At 49.7% G+C, this 27973-nt stretch overlaps 1 protein-coding gene and 1 pseudogene across 2 annotated transcripts in view; one reads left to right on the top strand and one right to left on the bottom strand.

The window, feature by feature from the left end:
* Positions 1-27973, bottom strand: part of IQSEC3 (IQ motif and Sec7 domain ArfGEF 3) — a 100840-nt gene that overhangs the window by 19624 nt on the left and 53243 nt on the right. Inside the window, exons 4-8 of one of the 2 annotated variants that reach the window (XM_039869163.1) lie at positions 17552-18364; positions 17241-17515; positions 15070-15231; positions 1204-1326; positions 513-679 (exon numbers count right to left, since the gene is read on the bottom strand). In XM_039869163.1, coding sequence (XP_039725097.1) covers positions 513-679; positions 1204-1326; positions 15070-15231; positions 17241-17515; positions 17552-18364 — 1540 coding nt within the window. Of the gene's footprint in view, positions 1-512; positions 680-1203; positions 1327-15069; positions 15232-17240; positions 18365-27973 lie in introns of both variants that reach the window. The other variant, XM_039869162.1, reaches the window with a different exon arrangement.
* On the top strand, positions 5987-6105 carry LOC120607484 (uncharacterized; annotated as a pseudogene).

The raw sequence follows: 27973 nt of genomic DNA, 5'->3' as shown, positions 1-27973 counted from the left end.
TTTTAAATGCTAACAAAGAAAAAAAAATCAGTTGACACACATCACACCCTGCCAGTTTCCTTTGATCCCTGTCAGGTGTTGTACTATATCAAGGATTTGGCTGGTAGATGCCAAAAGTTATCTGCAAGGCTGACTTAAGTCGACCCAAGACCTAAAAGCCCTCATAAGCTGTGAAGTGGGAAGGGCTGGTAGCACCTGGGCAGCAGCTGTGGTGCCAGGGGCCTAGAAGCCAACCAGTGGAGGACATTCCAAGGAGGGCAAGGGGCATTGCCCAAAGGCCCTTGCCGCTTGGTGCAGGGCAGTGGCAGTGACTCTTGGAAACTCCCCAAATGCCTGGCATGCAAGCAACTTTCCCAAGCTGCTACTGTGACCAGGCCCAGAGAGCAGTGTCTAGTGCCCTTGGACTCTGGGGTGACAATCTATAATTTGGTTCAGACTCACAGAACCCAGAATTAACACTGAACAGAACAGACCCAAGCAGGGCCCTCGCCCCTCCTGCCCCAACTTCTCACCTCGCAGGTTTCGAATGAAGTCCTCCAGCATCATCTTCCGGTCAGGCTTAATGTTGGGGCTATACATATCGGTGTTGAGGAGGATGATGGCGAAGGCCAGGATGAAGATGGTGTCAGGGTTGTGGAACTGCTGCACCACCTCGGGGTTGCACATGCAGTAGCGCTGGCTGTGTGGGGGACGCAGAGCAGAAGCTGGTGTCTCTCCCCCACCCTCTCCAGTTCCAGCAATGGGGTACTGCTTGTGGGAGGTGGTATACTAGCTCTCTGAAGGCTTTAGGTCCCGGGAGGTTGCCCCCAACACCTGTTGATCTTCCCCGCAGCCTGGTCCTCTTCTCCAATGAGGAAACAGGGCAGGTGTCATACACCCATGGATCCCCTATGGCACCAGCCTTACACAGATGCTCAATAAAGATTTGCTCATTGATAGGGATGAATGAGATGCATACAGTCCACCTGAGGACCCAGTGCTACTTCAGCTTGGAGAGCTCGAGGAGCTCTTTTTCTTTTCCTTCCCTCCTCTCTATGCAGCCCACTCCTCTGGCCTCGGCAGAAGGGCTTCTCCCAGCCCCTGGAGGACCCTCCAGCATCCCCCAGGCCCACAGCAGCTCTGCTTCCCTACCCAAGCTTCCCCATGCCCCATGTATGTGTTTCGGGGCATTTGAAGGGAGGAGGTTGCAGGAGGGGGTCCTACCTGAAGGCCTCTATGAGCCGCTCCACCTTCTGGGCTTCCCCCTGAACACGGATGTGAGCCTGGAACTTACGCAGGGCCTCATCCAGCTCCGAGCTAGAGAAGTCCATCTCGTCCACCACGCAGCTGAGGGCAGGTGGGAGGAGGGGCATGAGGGAAAGTCGGCTCCCAAACTTCCTCCAACTCACTGGAGCTGAGGAGTAGGTGGCAGCCCACTGCTGGCTGGGTTGGGGAAGGGAGGGACTTTTGATGCCTGGGGCCAATAGGGAACTGGCTCCTGCCTCCCAGCCCTTACTCACCCACCAGAGGTCTCCCTTCAATAACCTAAGAGACCCTTTCTCACAGCTCCCTTCTAACACAAAGACCTGTGAGGCAGATGGCTGACTGTGGTCTCTAGATCACAGCTAAGAACCTGAGGCCCAGAGAGGCTGGCTGGTTGCTCAAAGCCACAGAGCTAAGAGCAGGCTGAACCTCCAAAGCCCAAGTTCTTTCTTCTCAACCTCGGAGCATCTCAGAGTCAAACAAAGGTTTAAGATGTGCATAAATACAATGTGCTCTTCTATCCTTTCAAAGACCTGTTAGGAGCCTGCACGTCTCCCTAGCTTCTCTTTCCTGGTCCCGTTTTGGTTTCTAGGTGTTGGAATCTCCTCTACCGCCCTCCCAGTTCTTTCGCAGCCAAAGAGCCCCAGCTCTCAGGGGAATCTGTGGCTATTGAGAGAAAACAACGAATCTGCTTAACGTGGGAGAGGGCAGTGTGGAAAACACTACCAAATTCTGGGCCTGGTAGAATTTTTCACTGAATTTTTTAACCACTGAATGTTTCATGACTTTGGGTCACAGACTCACCTCTTAGAGCCTCAGTTTCTTCTTCTGAGAAGGGAGGAGGTCAGAATCCTGCTCCCTAAGGGCACTTACACCTCTGAAATGCCACCTCTAACCCTGGAGGGTTTGCCTTTGAATGTCTCCCTTCAGTGTTTGGGGGGAGGAGAAGGTGGAGGAACATGTCAGTCACAAATACTAGGCAGTCTCATCCTTCTGGCTTGGCCTGCTCCTGGGGGCCCACCCTTCCATGGGATCTGGGGCCGGGACCCTTCCAGCCCCCACCTCATCCTGCCTTACCCTCCTTTGGGGTGCCTGTTCCCAGAGGTGTGAGCAGTAAAGCAGGAATCTAGGCCCAGCAAAGCTGCAAACCTAATTCTTACTGAGACTCGCAAAAGCTCACAGGTGCCAACAAGGCTCTCCTTCCTCCCCTTTTTGCACCCACGCTTTATTCCCATCTCCTCTCTCTTGTTCATTTTATACCCAGCCTCTACTGCCTCTGGGGATGAGCAGCCCCCTCTCTGCTCCCACGACCCCTGAAGACTCTGACACAGCGTCATGACCACAGGCATCAGTGGCCTGTTCACTGCCTGCCTGCCAGCCCACAGAGGGCCCGGCACACTGAGGGACTCGGGAAACATGGGGCCCCTGAGTAGGCCCCACTTCTGCCATCATTCCAGCTCCTGTGCTGGGCCCGCTGCCTGTGCAGAGATCCCGACTCAACCCCGGCTCTGTTGTCAATTTTTAGGAGAATGCAAGAGAAGACACCCATATTGTGGTGGTCATGGGCCTGGTGGTCCATGGGCGCTGCCTCCCCTACTCCTTTCAGGTGAACCAAGCGAGGAGAGCATCACCGGGGACTCCTAGAGAGGGAAAGGCTGGTAGGGGCTCTCCTCCCCCCATACCCCTAAGGGCAGGGACAATGGCCATCTTTAGGCTGGGAGCCTATCCTCGGCCTGGTCAAACCCAGCCATCTCTTAGGTTTATCCATCTGGATAGTGAGTGAGTGACAGCCTGGGGCTGGGAGGGAGAGGCAAGAATCTAGCCCGAACAGGAGAACTGGCAATGTCAGTGTCTGAACATCTGAGGTGGACAGCTGGGTAGTAGGGGCCTGTAGGTTTAGCTGGATTTCTTGGCAGTTCTTGCCGCCTCCTCCCCAAGTCCCTCCCTAGTAGAATGTGAGCTCTGAGGTCAGCATCACGGGGCCCACATCTGCGTGTCCCCTTAGCCTAGCCCAGTCAGGAGTTATGAATCCAGCACGACTGAGCCATGCGAAGATGCTTTCTGTCCAGAGGAGGTGAACCAGTGTGGTCTGCTTGAGCCAGTGAGACAGGAGAGGTAGGGAGGGAGGAGACAGAGACCCAGAGACAGTGAGAGACACGGAGGACACAGAGAGTCAAGTGAGAGAGAAAGAGGGAAAGAGACAAAGAGAGCGAAAGAGAAGAAGAGAGACAGACCGACGAAAAGGGGCTGGGGGAGGGAGAGAAACAGAAAAGAGAAGACAACGGGGGCGATGAGGGGCGAGAGCACCAACACCCGGACCAGGCGGGCCTGGACGTGGAATCAGGTGGAGTCTGGGGAGCCACACTGCAGCTTCTCACCCCAGGGACCCCCAATCTGAGTCTTGCAAGGCCAAGGGCACGGGCAATGAATCCCAGCCTGGGCAACCCTGACCAAGTGGCATGCCTCCCTGGCGGACCCCAGAATGGCCCCTGATTCCCCTGCTCTGGTGTCCAGCTGCTGCCCATGACTTGCCCCTATTAGTCTACCTACTCCCTACTTGGCCCCTGCCCTCTCCCTTCAGGCCCCTGAACCCTGAGGTCTTGGACCCTGCACCCCTCATCAGTATCCCTCTGTGCATGTACCCGCTGCCACAGTGCTCTGGACCAGGCTTCATTCCACAATGATGGGGGTGGTGCCTGAATGCCCGGGTGCTGTGGGCAGGTGACAGAAGGAGGCGGTGGAGCAACTGGGAGAGGGTGGGATCTGCTCGACCAAGCATGATGGCCTAGTTTCCAGCCCTTCACTCAGGTGACACGCAGCCTGCTCACGCTCACGCTCGGGGCTGCGGCTAAAAGCTCCCGTAATGAGCCCAGAGCCTGCGAGTCAAGGACTGGGACGGGAGATGCAGCCAGGTGGAAACGCCATCCCACAGAAGGGGGAGAGCTGAATAAATCAACACGGCTGTGAGGATGGGGAGGACTTTTAGGGCTGTGGGCAGTAGGGCAGGAGAGTCTCTACATCTCATATCTTCGAGGACCCCAGAGAAGAGCTGTAAGAAGGCTTGTTAAAATGTAGAACCCTGAACCCCACCCCAGACCTACCAACTAGAATTTCTAGACTCACATTTTAAAAGCCTCTACTTGGGCCAGATCCATCTCCTACCCTCGCACTAAGCTCAGCCATTTATTTTCAATTTTACGAATAGCCTGGAGAGCTTGTGGAGAATCCCAGGCACACAGAGCCTGCAACAAGGGACCAAACCCCTGATTTCCTACCTTCCTCTTTTTTGGTTGCCCTCCCTTCTGTCCTCTTCTTTCCTCCCTCCCTCCTCCTTCTCTCCCTCCTCCTCCCCTCCTCCTCCCTCCCTCCTCTCCCCTCCCTCCCTCCTTCCTTCCTTCCTTCCTTCCTTCCTTCCTTCCTTCCTTCCAACAAACATGAATTGCATGCCTTCTGTGTGCAAGAAGCTGTGCTAAGAACCTGGTATAAGTGCAAATAATACAAACACAGTCCCTGTCTGATGAGAGAGATGAACATTAAACATAGAGTTAAAAACAATTATTTCATTATAATTATGATGAGTCCTATGTAGGCAAAAGACAGGGTTCCATGAGAAGACAAAGGAGATGTAATCTTTTTTTAGTGTGTTCAGAAAGGCCTCTTCGGGGATTTGACATTTGAGCTGAGGCCTGAAAGATGAGTCAGAGCTGACCAAAGGAAGAGGAGGAGTGGAGGAGAGTTTTCAGGCAGGGGGGATAGTACATACCAAGGCCCTGTGGTAGGAAAGAACTTTCAAGGACCTAGAAAGGGTCAATGAAGCTGCAATGAAGAGTAAAAGAGAGAATAAAGAATTGCGGGCCATGGGGTTGGGGAGGTAGGCAGGGGCTTGACTGGTCAGAGCTCTGTGAGTCACGAGGAAGACTTTGGAGTTTATCCTGGACATAGTGGGAGACAACAGAAGGGTATGATCGGAGGAGTGATACAATCCAGTGTGTTTTAAGAAGGCAACTCTGGCTGTTGAGGAGAGAATGAATGGAAAAAGGGGGGCAGGGAATAGGAATGAAGCAGGAGGCCCTGAATGAAGTGAGGGTGTTACTACGAAGATACAAGCTAGCGATGATGGGGCTTGGGCTAAGGTGGAAGCACTGAATGAACGATCTGAGGTCCATCTTAGAGGAATAACAGATGGGACTAGGTGATGGAGGGAATGTGAGAAGTGAGCGAATGGAGTCAACACTGAGTCTCAGGGCTCTGGCTTGAGTACCTGAGGGCCCGGGGCTCATTTTTCAAGATGAGTCAGTGATGGGGTGGACACAGATGCTGAGAAGAGATAGAGACTTCAGTTTTGGACACATTAAGTTTGAGACGTCCTTTCATATAGTATCAGTTCTTTCCTCTCTACTGAATCATTCTCATTAGCACCTACATTCTTGTCTTTCCTATTTTACAAATTAAAATCCTGCCTTGTCCTTCTTTGCTCTCTAGTAACAACTCCTTTTCTCCACTCCTCTTTAGAGCTAACTTCTAGAAGTCATCCCTAGCATGCTGTCGCCCCTTTCTCAATTCCATTCACTTTTCGACCTACTCCAGCCAAGCATCTACCCCCAGCATTCCATTAAAACTTCTCTTATCAAGGCCACCACTGGCCACCATGTTGCCAAGTCCAATGGCAACAACTTCTGTCCTTGTACCACCGGCCTCTTGGTAGCATCTGCATGGTTAATCACTCTCTTCTTAAAACACTCCTGTCTACGGCCATGCCACCCTGAACAAGCCCAATCCTGTCTGATCTTGGAAGCTAAGCAGGGCCGAGCCTGGTTAGTACTTGGATGGGAGACCACTTAAGAATACCAGGTACTATAGGCATGAAAAAAATAAAAAATAAATAAATAAGGGATTGTGAGCTGACAAGGTCCTTGCAATCTGTAAGGTCAACCAAGGGTTGCCTCGCCTGAAAAAAACAACAACAAAAAACCACTCCTCTCTTTTGCTTCCATCACCCCACCCTCCCTTAGGTTACTCTTTCCTCTCTGGAGGTGCCCCTCCTCCAGCATAGGTCTCCTCCTCCTCCTTCTCCTCCTGACCTCTAATTTAGGGCTGGCCACTAGGCCCCCTCTCCCTCTTAACTTTATTCTAGGCAGCCTTGCCCATTCCAATGGCTCTAAATTCCGACTACATGCTGACAACTCTTGTGTTTATCTCTTTCAATGAGTTTACCCTTATTATTTTATTATTAGTTACTAACTAGTTAATTTTCCTTTTAATTGATCTATATTGTTTATAAAAGACCATGTTAAGTAATGGTGTCAATGAGTGTGGAGGGCTTATGTAAACGAGCAACTCTAAGCATTTCACTGAACTTAACCAGCCCACTTCTGAGTTCTGCCTGTTGAATTCATCTGGGTGTTCTGGTCTGGAGGTCATGGGCAATAGTCACATGACCATTGGCTGTGCTAGCACCTCTTGCAGAGAAGACAAGTTGCCTATATTTTGTGTTTTAACTGGTATTTAATATTTTAACTTGTTTTTAGTAACTATTGGACAATGTCTGGCTTAAGGAACTCTTCAGATTAAATGTCTCAAAACCCAGCATCACCCTCCCCAACAAAACTGAAAATATGTGTACATTTATTTAGTATAATTTGCACAAATCACTGTTGTGGGCCTGAAACACAAACATATTCATAGGCAAAGAGTGTTCTCAATTCTCAGCAGCTTAGGAGGCTGTCCACTGTCATCTGGCCACCTCTGTTCTCCTCCTGCCCCAGTCACCCCAGGCCCTGCTGCTTCTCCATGACTCTGGGCTCCTCTGACTTCTATTCTCCCTGAGACTGCTGCTGAGGTTTATGGCATCATTTCTCTCCATGATGTGGCTGCAACAGCTTCCTGAACAGCCTCCCTGCCTCCAAATCATCTTCTAGAACAATCCTTCTAGGACACCCATTTGGTTCTGTCACTCGCTCCTCTTCTTATATTTTTTCAAGGGCTTCCCACATTCCTTGTAGAAACCCTGAGTTCCTCAGCAAAGCAAACCAGGCCCTATCAGCTTCCTAGCTTCTCCTGCCCTTCAGCACACTGGCTCCCCTCCTGCACTCTCACTAACATGTTCCCTCGACTTTATCAAGGCCATCACTGGCCCCGATGTTGCCACACAATTCTGCTTTCCTCTTGCTGCCCAATCCCAACCTTGCAGGTCTCTGTTTAGTTGCCAATCTCTCGACCTCCACTGAACCTTGGACATACCTTCTGCCTACCATTGGAGTTGTCTCCAAAACCCTGACATTTACCTGCCTGTCATCCCACTAGGCTATGGGGTCCTTCAGGAAGAGGCAGTTCTTTTCATCTCTGCATCCCTGGCCTATATATGAATTCAAGAAATGTTTGTAGGATGAATGAATGAGTGAGTGAGAGACTAAGCGAATGAATGTGACCGTGAGCAACGTGGTCAGCTGGGGAAGGAGCCTAGTGGCCCAGGATTGCAGGGCCTGCTGGCCTGCTCTGCAAGATCATCTGGAGCTGATCCTGAGACCTGGACAAGTTGCCAGGGAAGTGGTCTTGTGGATTCCAGACCACGGGCAGCTTGAAAGTATGGAGTGCAGATGCATCCCTCTTCCTTCAGCTGCACATGCAAGTGAGTGATTAGATCCGGGGAAACTGGGGATGATTAGACAGCTTCCAACCCAGCATGTCTGGACCTGCCTCAGCAGGTGCCGCTGATGGGCGAGTGAGTCACGAGTGGTGTGGTGCGGCTTCTGCTCAGCCTTTCCTCCTTCCTGTGGGTGTCTGCAGGGGCTGCAGCAAGCACTTCACAAGGGTGGAAAAAACATCAGCACAGATGTTCTCTGCTTCTTGCATAAACAGGTACAATCTTGCATAAAATGGCTTTAACACTGATCTGTGCATGGAATCAGTTTGTGTTGTAGTGAGATCAAAATAATCTGTGATCAAAATGAATTTCATCATCTCAACTTTTTTTTTATATAATAGCAAGACACTGTCTGGCAGACAAAGGACCTGGCTGGGAGCTGAAACTAGGTAATAACATCAGCAGGGATTTCTAATTGGCTGGAAGAGACAGCAAATATCTGGAAGGTGAGGTGCAGGCCAAGGCCAGGAAGAGGTGTGTGCATTGTAGATGAGGGACTTTGGCTCCTGGTGGAGACTTGAGCCCAGGTTTCAGGATGAGGGTGGAAAATGAAACCGCCCACTGCCACGGGATGTAGGAACTCTGGTTTTATTTCTGCGGTTCTTGGCTCATACAATTCAATTAAAAATATCCTCATCCGCCAGAGAGTTATTTTTGTTAGTCGGAACTCGTAACGTGCCCAACAAAGGTCAAGGCTTTTTGGAAAAGTGCAACGTGGCTAAGAAAATAGAGCAGAAGGAGGCTGACGCATGAGGATCTGTCAGTGTTCCTGATGATGACACGAGGATAAAGAAAACCTCTTTTGAGGGGTCCTCAGAGGAGATTCCTGCCAGTAACATCTTGAGGATGCACGAACCAAAAGAACTCGGTTTAAACTACCCAAACACATTAGAAGTCGATGTGGATGCCTGAGAGGATATTCCTTTTGCTGGGCCTGGCAGCATCCATTTGCCAGTGGATCTCAAACTCGAGGGGCATTGGAATCACCTGGCAGGCTTATTAACACACAGATTGCTGCCCCCAGAGTTTCTGATTCAGTGGGGCTGGGGTGGAATCTGAGAATTGATATTGCTAACAAGTTTCCAGGGGCTGCTACTGCTGTTCCATGGACCATACCCTGAAAACCACTGCTCTACATCAATCACAGTGGGTGGAATGAGAAATCAGGCCTTTGGCGTCAGATGCCCTTGAGTATGAATCTTGTTTCTATCATTTAGCTCATCAATTCAAGTCCCCCTGTGCCTCACTTTCCCCATCTGTAGAATGGAGCTGACACCTATAACACTTAATGGGCAGAGTAGTTATGAATTTTAAAGGAGACAATGTATATAAAGTTCCTAGTATATAACAGCGCTTAATAAAGATAATTTTCATTATGTACCTGGAGACCAAATGTGAACTGACATGCCAGGTGAGTAAGTGGATTTGAAGTTCCCTCTAGAAAAAGTAGTAAGACTCTTTCCCTCACTGCCAATTAACCCTGCCTGAAATTACACCATTGGACATTCATCCATTGACCCTATTAAAATATACATATATCAGAGAGGAAACAATCTAACTCAGACTTCTTGATATTTATGAATCAGTTTCTTGGCTCTGCTTTCTTCTCAGGTGAAAGGGTCAGAGCATAGCAAACAAAGGTGAGTCAAGGGACAGTACCTGATTCTGTTCAACTTTTCTGCCACTGGCCAGGGGACTAGTCATTTCTTCTCTCTGGGCCTCAGTTTCTGCTTGGGTAAAATGAGAGGGCTAGACTAGCTGACCATCCAAGGGGTCTTCCGGTGCCACGATTCACACCTGGGTCTGACAGGAACTATAAAGGCATTCAGACCACCACACTTCTCTTGGGAGGAAGCATAGAGGCAGGATGGTGTAGGGTTAAGGGCTCAGGTTATAGAACCATTCTGCCTGGCCTCAGATCTCAGTCATATTACCTCTGTGATTGTGGGCAAGCTACCGAAGCTCTCTGTTCCTCAGTTCCTTCATTGGGCATAGACTAACAGCACTCACCTCACAAAGTTGCTGTGAAGATGAAATGAGATTTTGCATGTATAGGTCTTGGAAGAGTGCCTGCTGGCACACAGTAAATTCTTGGTATATACACGTGAGTTGTCATTATCATTTCACAGATGGCTCTCCTGAAAAACCCCAGGAGAGTATAATTCCCAGGAAGCCCTTCCTAAAGTCCCATTTCAAAGAGTGGCCAGTTTCAGCTCATCCTGAATATCACACAAGGATTGGGTGGTAGATTTGTTCATTTTTGTGTACAAGCCCAATTCATGTGATCATGTGACCAAACCAAAGGGAGTCTCAACTCTGGACCAATTCACCCCACATTTGGAGTCCCAAGATCTTAGGTAAGTGGGTCCTAAACACTCACGACACTTTACTGTTAAAGAAAATCTCTTCTCTATCTGTGTGTGGGATGGGGTGGAGAGTGGGTGTTGAGCATGGGGGAAGGGCACTAGAGAGGTAAGAGTTCAAGCCCATAAACCCCCAAGACATCACTTTTAGAAGAAACCCTCTCCTTCCATTCCTCTGGGTAGTGGCAGCATCAAGTTTTCAGAGCAGTAGAAATAATCCCTAGGTCTCTATCCCTTCTGGCCCAGGCCCATGTCCACCTTCCTCTAGACCCATAAGGATCTGTCTGGGCCCCTGCGCTCTTCTCCTCCTTGTGGAATTCCTCAGGAATAAGTAACTGTTCTGAGGTTACACCCGGCACAATGGGCAGGATGTTCTCAAATAATTTCTCCCCAGCAATGAAAGGCCGGAGCTTTCCAGCCTGTTGAGTGTGACAATCTGTCTTCATTTCTGAATGTCCCCTAAGAAGAACAAATCTGTTACACTCTGACCAACACATTACTATGGAAATGAAATAATGAAATCTGACTAAAATGTCAAACTCTAATATCTAACAAAGAATGGAGTAGACACAGTGAGAAAAGGAATACCCAGGAATCTTTCTTCTGGCAGCTCAACCCCAAAGCTGTCCTTTGTGCTTTCTGTGGAAATGACAGATACCGATGCCCTCCACATGTATGAGATTCACATTGGGAAAGATTACCCAGGCCAAACAAGAGGCTGCTCATAGCCAGCATGGAACACTCCCCCATCCACTGGCCTTCAAACCTGCTGAAGCGAACATTTCAGAAAGGAAATAGAGCAGAGCCAAATTTCCCAGTCATGTGAAAACTGAGAGGGAGAAGCTTCCAGTCCCAAAGGATCTTAATCTTAGCTGCTGTTTGGCTCCTGCTACCGAGCTGGCCACCACCCTTCTCTCTTCAGCATTGAGAAGACTTCCTCAGAGTACTGCACGGTCCCTGAATGAGCTCCTTTCCTTCCCCAGAAGTCCAGAAGTTCTTGTCTGGGGAATAGGCTCTATCTCAAACCAGACCTGAAGAGTCTGAGGTTTCCTTGGCTTGGGCAGGGCGGGGGTGGTGGTGTGTCTAATGCCTCATGCTTTCAAGTGGGAAAAATAATAATAGAAGTAGCTAACATTTTTTTTAAACCGTACTAAGTGTCAAGTGCTGAGTTAAGCACTTTATATGCATTTAAAAATTTAATTCATATGAGGTAGGTACTATTATTCCCATTTGATAAATGAGGAAATTGAGGCTGTCTTCTCCTTAAAAAAAAAACAAAACAAAAAACCCTTTCCAGGTAAACAGGAATGAACATGGCCCTTTGAGCTCAGAATGCCTTCTATTATTATTTAAATAAAGCCTGGTTGAATACATTCCTTTTGGAGTGTGTCTTCTATGGAAGTAGGACAAAAGGGATAGAGAGGTCAGCTTCTAACTAAGAGCGCCAAGGGCCTAATTCTGGAGGCAAATGTCACAGCACCTAAGATGCTCAGACATTGGTCAGCACTGAAAAGGATTCTGCTCGGCCCCTCTTCCTGTCCCCCACAGGCACAAGAGTTGGGGGGGTCCCCCCTTTCCCTGTTCAGAGGCTTTCGGTCTCTCGCCTTCCTGTCTGGCTGCTTCTTGGAGAGTGCTGTGGCTTGGGCTGTCTCAGTCTCCAAGGGGATGGGTGATTTATGCCCTTTTATTCAGCAAACAGCTTTGTACAGAACGGATGCGACTTGCTGAATGTCACCAGGCGGGGGCAGGGAATCCGTGTAGAATCCCAATGAAGGCTTCCAGGCCTGGGCAAAATGGCACCTGGTGACTCTGCTATTGTGTGTTTTCTCTGGTGGGAGTAAGGAAGCGGCAGATCCTGAAAGGTTCCAGGACAGTTGGTTTGAGTGGCAGGAAAATGCCAAAAACCACCAGCGTCTGGCTCCCCTGCTACTGCCTGTTTCTTCCTGCTTCTCCATCTTCTTTCTCCTGGCACTTTGCAGGAGACAAACCAGGCAGTCAGCAAACTGCGGACCTGGGGGAGGAGGGTGCCCTTCTGTGGAGCTGTTGTGTGCAGAGACTGAATGTACCCAGACCTCAGAGCCCAGGGCCTGCATGGCTGCAGAATAAAGCACAAGGGATCAAGGCATTCACTGGGGGCAGTCTCGGGGCTCAGCTCTGTACTGACCCACAATGCCTGCTGGAGCTTCCTCAGCCCCCAAGCCTCCCTTTCTATGCTTCTCCATTCTTCTCTCCCAGTTGATATCCGGACCTGTAAGTTCCCTGAGGCCACGAGGCCCGCCTATTTCTCCTCCCATCCCACATACACACAAAAGACAGCCATCTCAGCCCCATTCCCAACACATGGAAGGTACTCAGTGTTTACTGAATGAATGATGGATGGTCATCTTGTTCTCCCATGAACTCCGTCACCGCCCTGGAGCCTCTGCAGGATGCTCTGGCAGGATGACAAAGCATGGCCTTCATGTTTAGGGCAAATGATTCTCATGATGTCAATGTGCTACAAATGCACTGAGGAATGGGAAAGACGATAGATTTACAGGAGTTGGAGTGGCCTCTGAGATCACAGAGCCCAACCCTCGTGCTTCACAGATGAGGAAACTAAGGCCTAGAGAAGCGACTTGCAAAAGCTACACAGCACAGTAGCAACAGAGCCAGGTTCAGAGGTGGGGCCTTTCTCTCAGGTCTAGCTAGCCACATCTCCTATCCCACCACACTGCCTCCCCATCCGAGGCCTGACCTTACCTCAGCCACTAGCTCAGTCCCCAGCCTAGCTCCCCTCCCAGCACAGGCTGCATCTGACCAGAGTCTCCAGCCCACACACTCAGTCTCCTAGGGAAGACGCAATTAGTTTTCATTGTGCCGCTCAGCACGATCTGGGCTAGAGAAAAACCGTGTGTTCCCAGCACTCCTGCCAGGTCAGTGTGGCTCTGGCAGGTCAGAATTCCAGGGCCAGGCAACATGGGGACTGGGGAGGCAGAGGAGAACAGAGCACACAATCAGGGCTTATAAGTGAAACAGTCACCCCTGTCCCCAAAGCACAGAGACAAAGCAGGGTCACCCAGGGAGTGTGAAGCAGTCTGAAAGAATGAAGCAATAGGGTACAGTACCTCCACTCACCCTCCTACAGAATGTAAAGGGGATAAAAGCCAATGAAAAGGCCTCAGTGGTGAACCAGATGGAGGAAAAACAGGGAAAGGAAGGAGCCTGGAAAACTTGATCTTTCTCCTCTTTCTATCATTTCTTCAGGGCATCCTACACGGTAGGGGTGGTGGTAAAGAGAAAGAAGAACCAGAGGCAGGGTGAGAAGAAAGGAGGGTGAAAGAGAAAAGTTGCACATTTATCTTGTTTACTTTCCTTTGCGAGACACTCAGAGCATCTCAACTACCAGTTCTGGGAGGGACAGCAAATTGTCCAAAGCCACTGGGAGTCAGAGGCAGGAACTGGGTTCTGCAAACTGAGGGTCATCCAGGGATTTCAAGGTCCCTCAGATGGATCCAAGCCCCTACACTTTGCTAACTGTACTCAGACAACCACCCTATCAGTGAATTTAGGAATGTGACAGGGATTCCAACAACTGCTCCATCCCACACAATCCCACATCCCTACTCTACGCGTGGAGAAGCAGGCCCAAAGGGCAGTGACTTATCCAAAGAAACAGCAACAAAGACACTGATCCTTAAATGAAGCCAGGTCTCCAAGCTTCCACACCAGGGACATCAACAACCTGACCAGTTAGGCTGGGTGACTCTCACACTTCCAAACCCTTGATCAGGAGCTCCCTGCTCTCTGTAGCAGGCCTTTGCTGCTTCAAGAACAAGGACAAAAAGGAGAGTTTCTCCCAGGACCCCTGGGAAAACACTTCTGCTGACTGTACCCAAGGAGAAAGGGGGAGAGAAGTGGGGCAGCTCCCTACAGAATGGTGACCTTCAAGAACAGCTGAGCCTAGAGGACCTAGTGGAAGAATAAAGGAACATCAAGGGAGTGGAAGAGGCCTGCAGCAGACTTCCCAGGGCCTCATCTCCTCTATGTCAGAGAAGGGGTGACTCCAAGGCCCTGCTCCTCAGCCCCATGTAATGCCACTGCGCCCTGCTGCTCCAGATGGGGGAGTGAGTGTGAAGAGACTCTAGCCTGTACACACCAGCAAAGCTGAGCATTTGCAAAGGCAGCCGCCTCAGCATCCCTATCTAATAGCCTTTAAAACAATTTCCTTTGCCATGATTTTGGTGGTCATTCTATCTTTTTGGAATCACAGTATTATCTTGCTCTAAAATGCTCAGTCTAACCCCTTCTGCTTTCTGCCTTATGTTTGCCTCCACCAGTATGAGAATGAGCTTGTGCAGTTGTGGATAGGCAGACGCTTATGGAAGGTCTGGAGGATGGACAGGTGGCAGGGAGAGGCCGGCTGTTCACCAGGTGGAGACGGCCCCAGCACTGACATAGCCCTCTTCTTTTTCAGGTTCCTTCTCTTACCCCTGAGGGTGGCAGAGATGGAGGCCTTTTCGTCTCTCTTGACAATTCCTATACCAATGGGGCCCCACGCACAGGTGCTCAATAAATGAATGACTTTCGAGGGAAAACGGAGGCTAGTCAAGATGCAGAGACTGGCTAAAAGCCATGGGGATTCTGGTTCCTGGGGCCAATCAGGAAGCTGCTAGGACTGGAGCGAGGATTTCTGGGAAATGGCCAAGATTTCAGAGGTCCCTCTCTTTTCCCTGAGTCCTTCCCCAACTGAGGTTCCTACACTCCTGGGAGATTCTGGGACTGAGGGGGAAGGGTTAAATGGAAAGAGGGGGAGGGGAGCCCGGAGGGCTGGACACTCACTCCAGCACATCGCGGTTGAACTGCTTCTTGCTGTTGCCCAGGAACTCTCCAATCATCTGCCGGCTGAGGCCTTTACGCTGGAGCAGGAAATGGGCCACTCCGATGGGGGTGTCAGGGATGAAGCCTCGGGAGATCAAGAACTGGATGCCCTTGTCTGGGTTTCTGGGGGTGCAGGTGAAGGTGGGAGAAGGAGCAGAGAGTGAGCCAATGCCATCCTTGACTTCTTCCTTTCTTCCATCCCGTGGAACCCATAAAAGTGCCTGGAGGGCCTTGGAAAGAATTTCCAGAAAATGCCAGGATTTCTTCTACTGCAGAGGGTTCCCATGGAAAGCACCTTTCACCAGAGCCTCACTCTCTTAAACTTCCCCACACAGTAATGAAGATAGTGTGAGGCAGGAAGCAGGGAAGGGGAAGTCTGGCCAAGCGAAGTGAATTCCAGAGCAGGTGAAGAAGTGTCCCTTCTCTCTTCCTGTCTCACTCCCACTGGATCTTACCCTGAGGTCTCTAAGGCCTGCCAAGAGGTCCCCAAGGTCCTTTCTGCCTGTAACCTATTGTTTATAGGCAATACCCACCCCAGAATCTGGAGAGGATGAGATTAAGAAACAGAGGTGAGATCTTCCCCACAATCCCCTTTCCTTGTCAATGGTGACCACACAAGAATCTTACTCTACGGCATTTACTTTCTCTTTTACATAGAGTCTCCATGTGTGGGTGTGGGTCTTAAGGCAAATGTGCTCACAGTGTGGTCTGCAAATTCATGCTGTCCCTAAACTGTTTCTTACTGGTCCAAGAGAAGATGAGTACAGAAATAGAGGATAAGCATTTAGAACCTTTTACAACAGCACTTTGACATTTTCAGGACAACCAAGCATGTGATTGTTTTTCTAGCAGTTCATTTTTATTGTATTTTCCAAAAATATCGGCCCACGGTGTATTGGGTAAAAACCCAAACTGGTCCTCCCCTATAGACAGTTTGAGAACCAGTGTCTTGAGGGATCCGAGTATGTGTGAGCATTCATGTGCATGCCAAAGTGATGTCATGGATGTGTCAGGTTGGGGCTGTGCTCACCAGGAAGGCAGCTTGATGCAAAAGAAAGAGCAGTGGATTGGGAGTCAGACAAATTTGGGTTCACCTAAGTCTGCTGCTTACTAGCTGTTTCACAGTGTGCAACTCACCTTATTTGTGTGAGCCTGTTTCCTTTTCTGTAAAATGGCATAATAATATTCTCTCTAATATTGAAGATTGCAGATGCTTTATGAACAGTAGCTAATCTCCCTAGGACATAAGCTTCTTGAGACCAGGAGATGTGTCTTACTCACCTTTGTAGTTATTGTGTGTGGCACTCAAATAACATGGATGTGGGCAGGAGGGATGCTGTGTTTCCTGGCTCAGGGATATGAAGACAGGGATGACTGCAGGGCGGAGATCAGTGCCTCATATACTTGAAATTTCCCTGGGAAGGGCATGTGCGTGCCCTCTGCTTACCACTGGTTGTATGCATTCTGGTTGCAAGGAAAGGTCTGGTTGGGGGCTCTGGGCTAGGGCAGTCATCCATTTCTCTCCTTCCATTCTCCTATTCTCTTTGTATTCTACTTCTGCTAGCTTCACACTTTCTTCCTGTCTCCCTCTCCCCCTTTTACTGAACCCTCTTCTGCTTTCTACCTGTCCTCCTTACAGTAAGTCTCTTCCCTTTGTCTCACCCTGTCCCTTCTCCATTTTTCTTCATCTCTTTTGCTCTCTGCCTGTTTCTCCTCTTCATCAACCCCACAGGACTGCTGTTTCTCTAACTTCATATACAATGGATTTCTGCTCAATCTTCATACTACCTGTACTATTATTTACTTAATGCTATATCTTCTTTTAAATTTTCTCACTTTTCAAACCCTAGCTTCATCGTAAGCAGTAACAGTGGTGAAAGATTGGGTTTGAAATGTTATTTTGTCCCTAATCCTTCTTAAAATAAATTAATAACAATTAAAACTAAAATGTGCATTTGAACACAGTATCTCAAGAAAAGGCGCGGCACAAACAACATCTGGGAGGACCCTGGGATGATGTTGCTAAATTACCTGGCACTCTGCTAACCTATCAATGTAGGTCCCGCCTCTTCTTCCCTCCCTCCCGGACCTCCCCAGGACGCGCTGCAGCTCGGGAGCCCGTGCTCACTTACAAGTTGAAGAGGTTGAGGCCGATGCGGTAGAGGCGCTTGCGCAGAGTGTCGGTGGAGAGCGTGGGCGACTTGCAGCTGGCCGGGTTCTCGCAATGGTAGCGCGGCAGGCTCAGGATCATAGCCTGCAGGGCTTCCTTGGAGGTGGAGGCTGAGACTTCCGAGCCCGACTTGGCAGACTTGGTGGACGTGCTGCTGCTGCTCAGCTGCTCCGAGTTGTCACCGGCCTCGGGTTCGGCCCCTTTTCCCACCTCCCCCGCCTCCTCCACCCCTTCCTCCTCTGCCTTCCCGGCCCCAGCCTCCTCCACCACCGCCTCCCCGGTCCCAGGCGGGTTGGAGTGTAGGGCTGCGCCGGCTCCCGCCTCTGTGCACGTGGTCTCGGCTGGAGCATCGCCCTGGCCCGTAGCGGGGGCCGCAGGAGCCTCCTGACCCCGGGCCTCGCCCTGCTCGTCTAGGCCTACTATGGACTCTGCTGGGGCCTGGGAAGTCTGCGTGCCCAGGCAGTTGGCCACCGACAGAGCGGTGGAGGAGGAGACAGAGATGTTCTGGTTGGCGATCTGCACGGTGACATCCCGGAAAGCCATCATGAGGGTGCTGCTGTGGCCCTGGGGTAGGCCGGCAGACTCCACGGCCTCTTCCCCGGGTCCCGGACAGGCATTCTCGGTCTCCCGTATTTCTGCCTCCAGTCCTGGCGGCCCCGCGCCTGCGTGCAGGGCCTGGTGTATCTGGTAAGCCCCGCTCTCCTGCAGGGAGCACATGGTCTTGAGGCTCCAGGTGCTGAGGGCGTCGTCGATGGACTTGGCGAGGGACTGCACCTGCTCCGTGAAGGAGTCCTCCAGCTCGGTGAGCGTGCCGGCGAAGGTAGGCGGCAGGGAGGGAGAGCGCACCAGCGGCAGTCCCAGGAGGCCATAGCCCTCCATGAGCGCCTTCTCCGCCGCCAGGCTCTCCGCCGTCGGCGCACGCACTTTGCGTAGGGAGATCCGCCGGGGCAGGCGGCTCTCCAGGAGCGAGTTGCGGATCTTCTCGAAATTCTTGCTCAGCTGGTACTGGCGGAAAGCAGTTTGGATGGTGCAAGCGGCGCGCCGGGACACCAGGTGGCCCCCGTACTTGTGTTCTAGCATTTCAATCTGCAACAAGGACGGAGAGGAAGAAGTGCGCAGTTAGGGAAGGGGTGTTACAACCCTTGTGAAAGATGTTGCTGGTGGTTGCCCATCGGTGCAGGAAGTCACCTGGCTAAACTTTGCAGGAATGCACAGCTGGGGGGCACTGAGGGGCTCAGGTTTGAAAACTAGCATGTTATGGCAGGAGATACTAGGCCCTCGGCAAGACCCCTAGAGGTGTAGATGTAGGATTGGATTCCAGGGCTTGGTGAGGCCCCAGGGCAGGGGAGAGAGGGGTTGCTGATGGTGGTCAGATATTGCTAGTTTGGTGGTCATTTTTAAATGTTCCTATCAGGGATGCATATGGAAGTAGTTATGGGTGAAATGCATGATATCTTGAATCTGTATTAAAATACTCTATCAAAAAAGGTGGAAGGGCTAGATGAAATAATATTAATAAAAATTGTTGTAGCTGGGTGATGATTGTAAGACAGTTTATTACACTATTGTTACTTTTGTGTATATTTAAAAATAATAAAACATCAAACAGAAATGCTAAAAAAATTGCTGCTACTTCTGTTCACCTGCTTTCTCTCTCAGCTATCATATCACTGCATTGGGGCAGTCCCTGTCCCTGGGAACATCATAAGGGTTGGGATTGGAGTTTGATCATCTCTGTGTTCCAAGTACCCTGCCCAAGGGCTGGCAAATGGCAGGTGCTCAATAAGTGGATGATAGATGGATGGGTGGATGGATGGATAATAGATGGCTGTTTTAAGAGTGAGAGTCCCTCCAGGCTACCCTGCTCCACAAATCAAGTCACCTCTGTTCTCAACAATAGATGCTGTACAACCAGGGCTGTGCTGGGTGGGGCTGGCTGGTGGGGGCATGTTGCCTCATCTGGCTAGATCTGAACCCAGGGAAATGTCTGACATGAGACTAGTTTGTCTTCGAGGCCCTTACTCACCTCCTCTCAGCTCTGTCCCCTGTCTACGGTCTTTTCTCCCCCTTAGGTTGCCATGCTCTTACTTTTTCTCTCTTATTAGAACATCTCAGGAAAGGAGGAGAAAGATATTCCATCTAAAATGTGAATGATCAATAACATGTAACCATGCCCCTTCCTGGAAGATTTTTGCATTTAAATAAGAGACAAGACCTATGTTAAAAGGATGGGCAAATGGTAACATTGTGGGCTCCGATCGGTCCTTAGGGAAGTTTAGGAAGTGAAAAAGCATTCCCGGGCCCTGAAACTATGTTCTATTCACAACCATACACTCCACTTAACACACAGTGTCCTTCCTAAGCTAAGAATCAGGATAGGTGAGCTGAGATAAACAACTAAAGGCAAGAACAATATCATCCCTCCCATGTTCCCCCAGGATCATGGTACAGATAGAAAGGCAAATTTTTATTCCTAAATAGAAAACACCCTTCTGTCCACTTCCTGCTCCGCATGACCCACCAGGGACTGCAGCTGGAGTGACTGCCTCCTCGTAACCCCAGCAGTCCTCACTGTTCCCTCTCTGTGGGTACCCCACAGCTGGACCAGCACAGGCACCCTCCTAGCCCAGGAGACCTCACAGATACAATCCCAATACCCAGGGACAATCCTAGGTAAAAAGAATGTCCTCAATCCTGTCTTCAGCTCTCCCAGTCTCGCCATTCAGTGACCTTATTCATTCTCAAACCTAGTGGCATTATGCTGTCTCCCTCCCCACATCCAACCTTCCTCTCTGAAGATAGTTGGAAAAGTCATTCATATTAAGGTTTGGATAGCTAAAAGGCTTCCTTCATAACTCCTCCCAGAAGTATTTGCATTTTACAAGGTACTAGGCATTAAGCCGAAGGCAGGAAGCTCTCCCAGTCTTCATGATCTTCATAATGCAGGGGACTTCAAGGTCCTTTTAAAAAACCGTACCAAGTGTATTATTTATTGCTGCATAGCAAGTTATCATAAACTCAGCAGCATACAACAACAGCCATTTATTTTCTCACAGTTCTGTAGGTCAGTAGTCTGGGCACAGTTCAACTGGGTTCTCTCCTTGGGATCTCACTGGGCCGAAATCAAGGCACCACTCTCACATAAGGTTTGGGGTCCTCTTCCAAGCACACAGTTGTTGGCAGAATTCAGTTCCTTGAAATTAGAAGACTGAGGACTTCAGTTACTAGTCCTTGGCCACATGGCCCTTTTAACAACAGGCAAGAGTCTCTCTTTTACTTTCTTTTAAAGGGTTCACCTGATTGGGGTAGGCCAACCAGGATGACCTCCCTTTTGATTAACTGAGTGACAATTGATTGGTAACCTAATCAAAGGCGTGATCTCTCCTCATATTCTACAGTCCCGCCCACACTGACGGGTTAGGGTGTAGGGCAGGAATTTCTGGAACCCTCTTAGAATTCTGCCACTATGCCAGTTGGACAGTTGCCTACGGGATCTTTACCTAGCTATGGCCCCATGTACCCAGGAGCTCCAGAGAAACACCTGCTTTCCAGGCATTCTGTTTCCACTTCTGCGGAAATCATGCCAAAAGGGAGAGAGCCTTGTAACTCGGCTGTTCTCCCTGAGAAACTCTGGCAGGTCCCCTGAGGCCTGGAATGGGGACTGCCCTTGGCTTTGGCAGGAAAATTCTCCAAGGAGAAGTGTAGACTGAGGGGAACTGACCAAGTTAACTGCCTTCTTCTCTCTCAATTTCTGTCTCCCTCTTACCCCTCCCCAAATACCATGAGAAACTGACACCGGGCAGAAATTCACACCTCTTTCCTACCTGGCCTGTTCATACTTGGAGGGGAACCCCAGGCCCACGAGCATTCTTTTTAGGTTAGGAGATGCTGTTGAAAGTGTGAAATCCCATTGGCTGAAATGTTTCCGAAACAGTATAGGGGTCCATCCCCCTGACATATTATCATCCTGCTTGGAGGCAGAAGGCTGGCTGAGATAACCCTAGGAGAGGTCTTCTACTAGCCACTATCTACACTTCACCCAAGCGGAGAAGAAAATTAGACTTTAAATTCTTGAATCTGTTCCATCAAGTCCTCCACTAGACTATAAGCTTCCTTTAGTGAATAAAGATTATTGGTGACCTCCAGAGGCTCTGCCTTCCATGTCCACTGTTTTATCCCCAATGCTTAGAGAGTGCCCAGCACATAGTAGGCCTTCAATAAATATTTAATAAGTTAAAGAATTAATTCCGAGTTATCTTTTTGACTCTCAAAAACCTTCCTTATCTGACCTGTACCTTTCCTCTCCCAGAGCTGATGATCTCACCCTGTCTTGCCTCCTTTGTAAGTTCATTTCAACCTCTAGTTTCTCTTTTACTAGCATTTCCAACCCAACCCTTCCATTGGCCCCTTTCCACCTGCCTACGGACTCTCCCAGATCTCCTGAGGCTAAAACACAACTCTGCTTGCCGCCCCTGCTCTGGGGCACTAGCCCAGTCTCTTTCTATTTCCATTGACCCTCTTGGCCAGTCTATACCCGTTGCCTCACTCCGTGAGCAAATCCCAAACTGCTACTCTAACTCTGTATGTCCTGACTCCTTTCATTCTGCCTCCTGCTCCCACCAGTCTTCTAAAATGACTCTTAGGGAGGTCGCCAATAATCTTTATTCACTAAATCCAATAGTTCAACCTCAACCTTCCTCTTCCCTCTTTTCTGCAGCTCTTGATATTTTTATCACCTTGAAACTCTGTCCCCAGATCTCCTATCTCCACAGAGCTCCTAAATCCTCTGTTTTGACTACCAAATTCCTAAGCATGCTAGTTGTAATTCATATGTGTGCCATCTTCTATTCTCCAGACACAATTATTTTTCTATGTATTCCTGGACATCTTCCATGACTTCTATGTTGGAAGTCATTAGAACAGCCCCTGGTAGCTGATAATTAGCAAGAAATTAAAAGGGAAACTATCTCAGACAGAGCCTTTGTGGCAACTCTAAGGATGTTCTCACCTCTTATCTTAGATCCTAGTTCACACTGTCATAACTTCACTCTACTTTAATGGGTTGATAAGCAAGCAATAGGGGAAATACCCAGTCCCGGATCTATCTCATCCCTGCTGGTAGACCTTGGACAAGTTTCTTAACATCTCTGACTCTCAGTTTTTTTATGTTAAATGAGGCTAATCCTGCTGACTCTGTGGCTTGTTGTGTGGCTTAAATTATTTCACATAGTATATGGCACATAGTAGCTGATCAATAAGTGGTAGCTATTTGATAATGACAATGATGATTATGAATGACTCTCAAATCTCCATTCCTAGCCTAATCCTGAATTTCGAACAGTCTGTAAATCAGGGGTTCCCCCATCCACCTATGCAAAGTCATTGACTTTCTCTATCTCCCCCAAACCAGCTCTTGATGACTTCCTTATTTGCCTAACAGCATCTTGGCTGTATTGCCATCTAGTCTGAGAACCTTTCATTTGTCTTTGGGTCCTCCTTTGCCCCATCCTCTACATATGCCAGCCTCAAAATCCTATAGCCGCCCCCACCCCAATCTACTTCCCAGTCTCTACTACACAAAGTCCATGAACACAACTGTTCGACTCTGCTCCTCCCCTAGCCCATGCTGGGCTCTCTTGCTTTGAGTATTTGCTCAGCCTGCAGTGTCCTCCTCACCCTCTACTTCCACTCTTGTCCCCTTCCCCCTAAGTAAAAGTTGTCTCCTTTCTTCAAGACCTGTCTTAACTGTGCTTCATCCACGAAGCCTTCTCAGTCCCCCAACCAAACAGGGTCTCCCTGCCTTGGGCCCCCTCTTGGAGAATATTGTTTCATACTCCTCTTTGACACTCAGTTTTCTCCACTAATCTCTGTGATATTTATCTAAACCCTTCTTCGCTCCCCTGAGACTCCAACAGAGCATACGTTATTCGAGGCCTCAGATATGTCTTAGTCATCCTCTGATCCATGTATAGCACCCAGCACAAAGCCTGGCACAGGGCTATTACTCACAGTGGTATTTGAATTCAGTTGTTGGATCTTCTCCATTTGTTCCAGTGCATTTAATGCAACCATGTCTTGTATATTCCAGCCTCGTGCCTGCTACACTGCCAGCCTGCAGTGTGTCTCCCTGCTTCCTTCCTACTCTCAATGCTCTCTTGTACCCTCAGACTATACCTACAGTATTATCTGTCTCTACATCCCTGGTGCCCAATGCTGAGCCAGAGCCATGGTTGGGGCTTAATAAATGTTTGCAGACATGAACTAAACTGAACGCTTTCCTATGTCCCAGGGGAAATAAAAATACAGGATCTTTTCTGAATCTGGGCTTGCAGTCAAATGCTGCACCTTCCTCCCCACCCCAATTTCCCGTAGGGTTTGGGGACTTGGCAGTGCCCCGGGTCAGCTCCATCCACCCCAGCCAGACCCTCCCATCCATCCTAACCCTCTTCTTAACTAGGGCCAGGTCAGAGAGCTGAGAGAGATGGATGTGGGAGGGGAGGATGGGCCCAGGGAGGGAGGGGCCTCTGGGCCCACTGGCCACGGAGCAGCTCTGCTCACTTCTCTCTAAACCCCATGAATCATGGGTAATTGTGGCCTCATCTCTTCCCAAGAGAGCAATCTCTCAGGTTCTGCCAGAAGAAGCAGTGAAGGGGGGCTCAGGGGCTCTGTCTCTCTAATGAGCCTCTCAGTGTTAATTAGAACATGCTCCCTCTTTTCAGGTTGCCACTGAGAGATAGCTGCCAAGTCAGGGTGGGGGTGGAAGAGCGGCTAGCTAGGGGGCCACATTGCTAAGGAATGTGGGGGAGCTGTGCCTGGGTAGGGGTGGGGGTGGGGAGCTTTCACATATGAGCAAGGGTTTCCTCTGACCAAGATTTCTTAATAGAGAACATTGAAGCATTATATGATATGAGTCTGCAGGACTTGGCAAAGCAAACCTCACATGAGGCTGAGGAGTAGAGAGTGTGCAGAGGGAAGAGGAGCTTAGGCGATACTCAGGGTGGCCCACAGGAGAGATTGGCCTGACTGGGCAGGGTGTGTCCCCTTTGTCTTCTCTGTGTGCCACCTCCCTGGCCATTGTTCGAGATACAGAAATGCTCAACATGGCAGGTCACTGAGGCCTGCCTAGGAGCAGGGCTGCCCCTGGGAACCTTTCCTGACGAAAGCCAGGTGGGGGTCGGGGAGGCTACAGCTCAGCTACTCCTAGGTCACAGAGACTCCTTCAGGTGAGCTTCTCTGGGAAGCCTACTTTGAACTCCAGGTTGGGCTGCCACCCTCATTGGTGCTCCTGCAAAGCCCTGGGTACCACTTCCATGGAACTACCCTTCAATGTAGCAGAGGAGATGGTGACAGGCGCTGGGTTAAAATCCTGGACTGTAGAGTCCAAATCTTGGCTACATGAGGGATGCACACCTGGGATGCATCTTTGGCCAAGTTACTTCAAATCACTAAGCCTCAGACTTCTCATTCTTAAATGGGGATAGTAATAGTACCTAGCTCACTGGGACGTGGTGAAAATCTGAGGAGATAATTCATGGAAAATGTCTAGTACTGTGCACAACACATAGTGCTGCTCGGGCCAGCTAGTACTGGTTACGTGTCAGCGCCTGCCACTGGAATGTGGGCTCCCTGAGGAGTGGGACTGTGTCTTTTACATCGTGGTGTCCTCAGGCCTCACACAGAGTCCAGGACAGAGCAGCTATGCAATACCATTCCCTGAACTGAGAGGAGGGAAGCCCGAGGCACCCTGCCTCCACCACTGTCCTGTTGGCTGGTCCCCTGGGGCCCTCCGTGCCCATCGTAGAGCTCTCACCTTCAAAGTGGGAAGGTACCTCTGGTACAGTCCCTTGCTTCACAAATGAGGAAACTGAGGTCCAGAGGGTTGGAAACGTAGCCACTACTCCCCTTGAAAGGTACCCCATGGCAAGACTGGACCCTGAGGCTTGGGGGTGGGAGATTTACTGGAGAAGGGGCTGCTCTCCAGTGGAGAACATGGCTTCCATCCAGAACCCCGACTTGCAGAACAGGGCCTGAATGCTACTGACTGCTGCCTGGCTTAGACAGCATAGAGAGCTATGTAATTTGGACATACCACATGGGCTCCAATGGGTTTCTCCTCCATGGTGGCAGAGAACAGGATATGACTCCCTAGAGAGCCCGAGTGAATCTGGAAATCACTCCTATGCCCTCTATATCCTTGCCACAGCCACTTTTCTAAAGGTCCTCCCAAAAGGACCTGAATGTCCCCTCCTGTCCCCCAAGATTGTAGCCCCAAGGATCACTGTGAGGTGAAGTGAGAGAGTTGAGGGCAGAGGGAGCAGAGGACAAGAGAAGCTGTGCAGGACCTGCTCACAGTGTGACTGTGGGCAGAGGGAACAGGGAAGCCTGGAGCAGGCCCCATTCATTCATTCATTCATTTGTTCATTTGTTCATTTGTTTGTTCCTTCATTCGTGTATTCCTCCAATACTGAGCATTTCTTAGGAAACAGGGACTATTCTGGGTGCAGGAAAACAATGGTGGGCAAGGGCAGGGAAGTACCTAGTGCATAGGTCTAGGGAACACTTGCTTCTCCACAGACTATAAAGTGAATAGTACCCCTGGTGCTGTTCAGTGCACAATCTGCTCAACTCTGCGACAGCCTTAGAATGACATAGTCCTTGCCCTTAGAGTGGGACAGCTACCAGACAGCACAGAGCCAGCAGTGGGGCACTCAGAAAAAGCACACAGCCTGACATATAAGGAGAGATCACCCAGGCAAAGGTGACTGGGGGACAGGTGGGGAGTATTCCCAGAAGAGGAAATAAAATACACTAAGACCCAGAGGCAAAGGATGGCATGGAGATTCAGGGAAAGGCAAATAGGAATGACTAGAACCCCAAGTGGGTGCCAGGCAGGATGTGGGGCAGTAGAAGAGCCTGGAGAAGTGTTTGTCCAACACACATGAGGGATCATAGAAGGCTTTCATGCAGGGGAGTGCCATAATCAGATGTGCTCTTCATAAGGAAGACTCAGCTGCAATGCGGAGATTTTAGGTGGGAAGAGGCACAACTTGAAGCAGGGGAATCTGTGGTGGTTTGCCCAGGGACACAGGCCAGAGATGATGGTGGCCTAGCCTAGAGTGGGGACAGGGGTGATGGCAGAAGAGGGTGGGATTTGGGAAATAGTTAAATCAGTGGGGTTTGGGGAAGGAGCAGATGCAGGGGAAAGAGAGGAGTCATGGAAAATGTTTGGGATTCTAGACTGGCCGATGGAGCAGGACTGACAGGTTGGTGGACTGGGGAGATGATGATTGTCCAAGATTTCTTCCAGCCCAAGGATTACAGGATTTGTGTGACTGGCAGAGATCACAGGATCAGAATACTAAATCCTAGATCTCAAAGGAAGCTAAGTAGAGTCGATCCTGGCTAAAGGCCTCATGCCCATGCCCATCCCCATCCCCCTTCAGGTCACTGAGTTATTATTTTCCCCTTTTCATGCTTCCAACATCTTCTTCATGCCAGGCACTGTGCCCAGCACTGGGATTCTAAGTCATGTGCTCTGCCTTCAAGGAGAAGTCAAGTAAACAGGAAATGATGATATAGCACTGAATGGTTATCACAGGAACACCTGGGCTATGGGACTGCTGAGAAGGGGCATCCAGCACAGCCTTGGGAGGGCAGGGCAAGCTGTGAGAGAGAAGGAAGGAGCACCGAAGTGAGTCCCAAAGCAAAAGAAGGAGTAATGGAGGCCCAGTGCAGGAGTATGAAGGGACTAGGAACATCAGCAGTGGAAGCAAAGGGAACAGTATGTTCAAAGCCCCAAAGAGATATGACACAATGAGGCCCAGAGAAGTTAAGCCACTTGCCCAAGGTCAAAAAGTTCATTTACAGAAAAGAGAGGAGCAGAGCTCAGTCTCATGTGTGCCATGTTTTTAACCACTTTGCTCTAGCTCCCTAATCCCTTTTTCCCCTTCCTCCCCCCAGCCTATGTTTGGCTCAGAGAGATACATGAGCCAGGAGTGGCGAGCTCTTCCCCAGGGCTGGATCCACTTAGCATGAGGGCCCTTTCCTACCCCACGCCTGACGGCCTGACGTGCAAACCTACCTATTAGAGTTATGTCCACTATAAAAAAAAAAATGGTCCAGGATACTTATCAGAACACTGTACAACTCTCCACCTTGTCAGTCTGAATTAAAGTAATTCTCCTGCCCTCTCACCCAAGCCAAAGCATGAGTTTCCTTTGCTGTTATTAACTGGATACTCCTTAAATTGAACTGTAACCTCTTTGAGAGGCAGGTAGGAACCATCTTTTTTTTCTTTTTGTAGCCCACTCCCTTGTTGCTTTGCATGTCATAGTTATTCAAAAAGTATTCACTCAATGAGTTCTTACTATGTCCAAGACCACTCTGCTACATGCTAGGGGAAAGGTACAAAGATGAGTAAGAGATGGTCTCTGTCTTCAAGGAGCAGAGTCATGGAGGAATTGAGAGGACTCTCATCTTACCACCCATATCACACTGCAGTGTTCCAGCCCCTGTGTGGGCATTCCCAGTAACACAGAACTTACTACCTCACAAGCAGGACATTCTATATTTTTAACAGCTCTAATTGTGAACTGAGCTAAAATCTTCCTCTCCTATAGCTTTCATACATTAGTATCACTATTTTTGCCTGGATTGATAGAAAATACATCTAATCCCTTTTTCACATGCCAGCAC

This window comes from Pteropus medius, unplaced genomic scaffold (assembly GCF_902729225.1).
Source record: "Pteropus medius unplaced genomic scaffold, Ma_sr-lr_union100, whole genome shotgun sequence".
Taxonomy (NCBI): Eukaryota; Metazoa; Chordata; class Mammalia; order Chiroptera; family Pteropodidae; genus Pteropus; species Pteropus medius.
The sequence above is the reverse complement of the archived record's forward strand: the minus strand, read 5'-3'. Positions and strand labels throughout refer to the sequence as shown.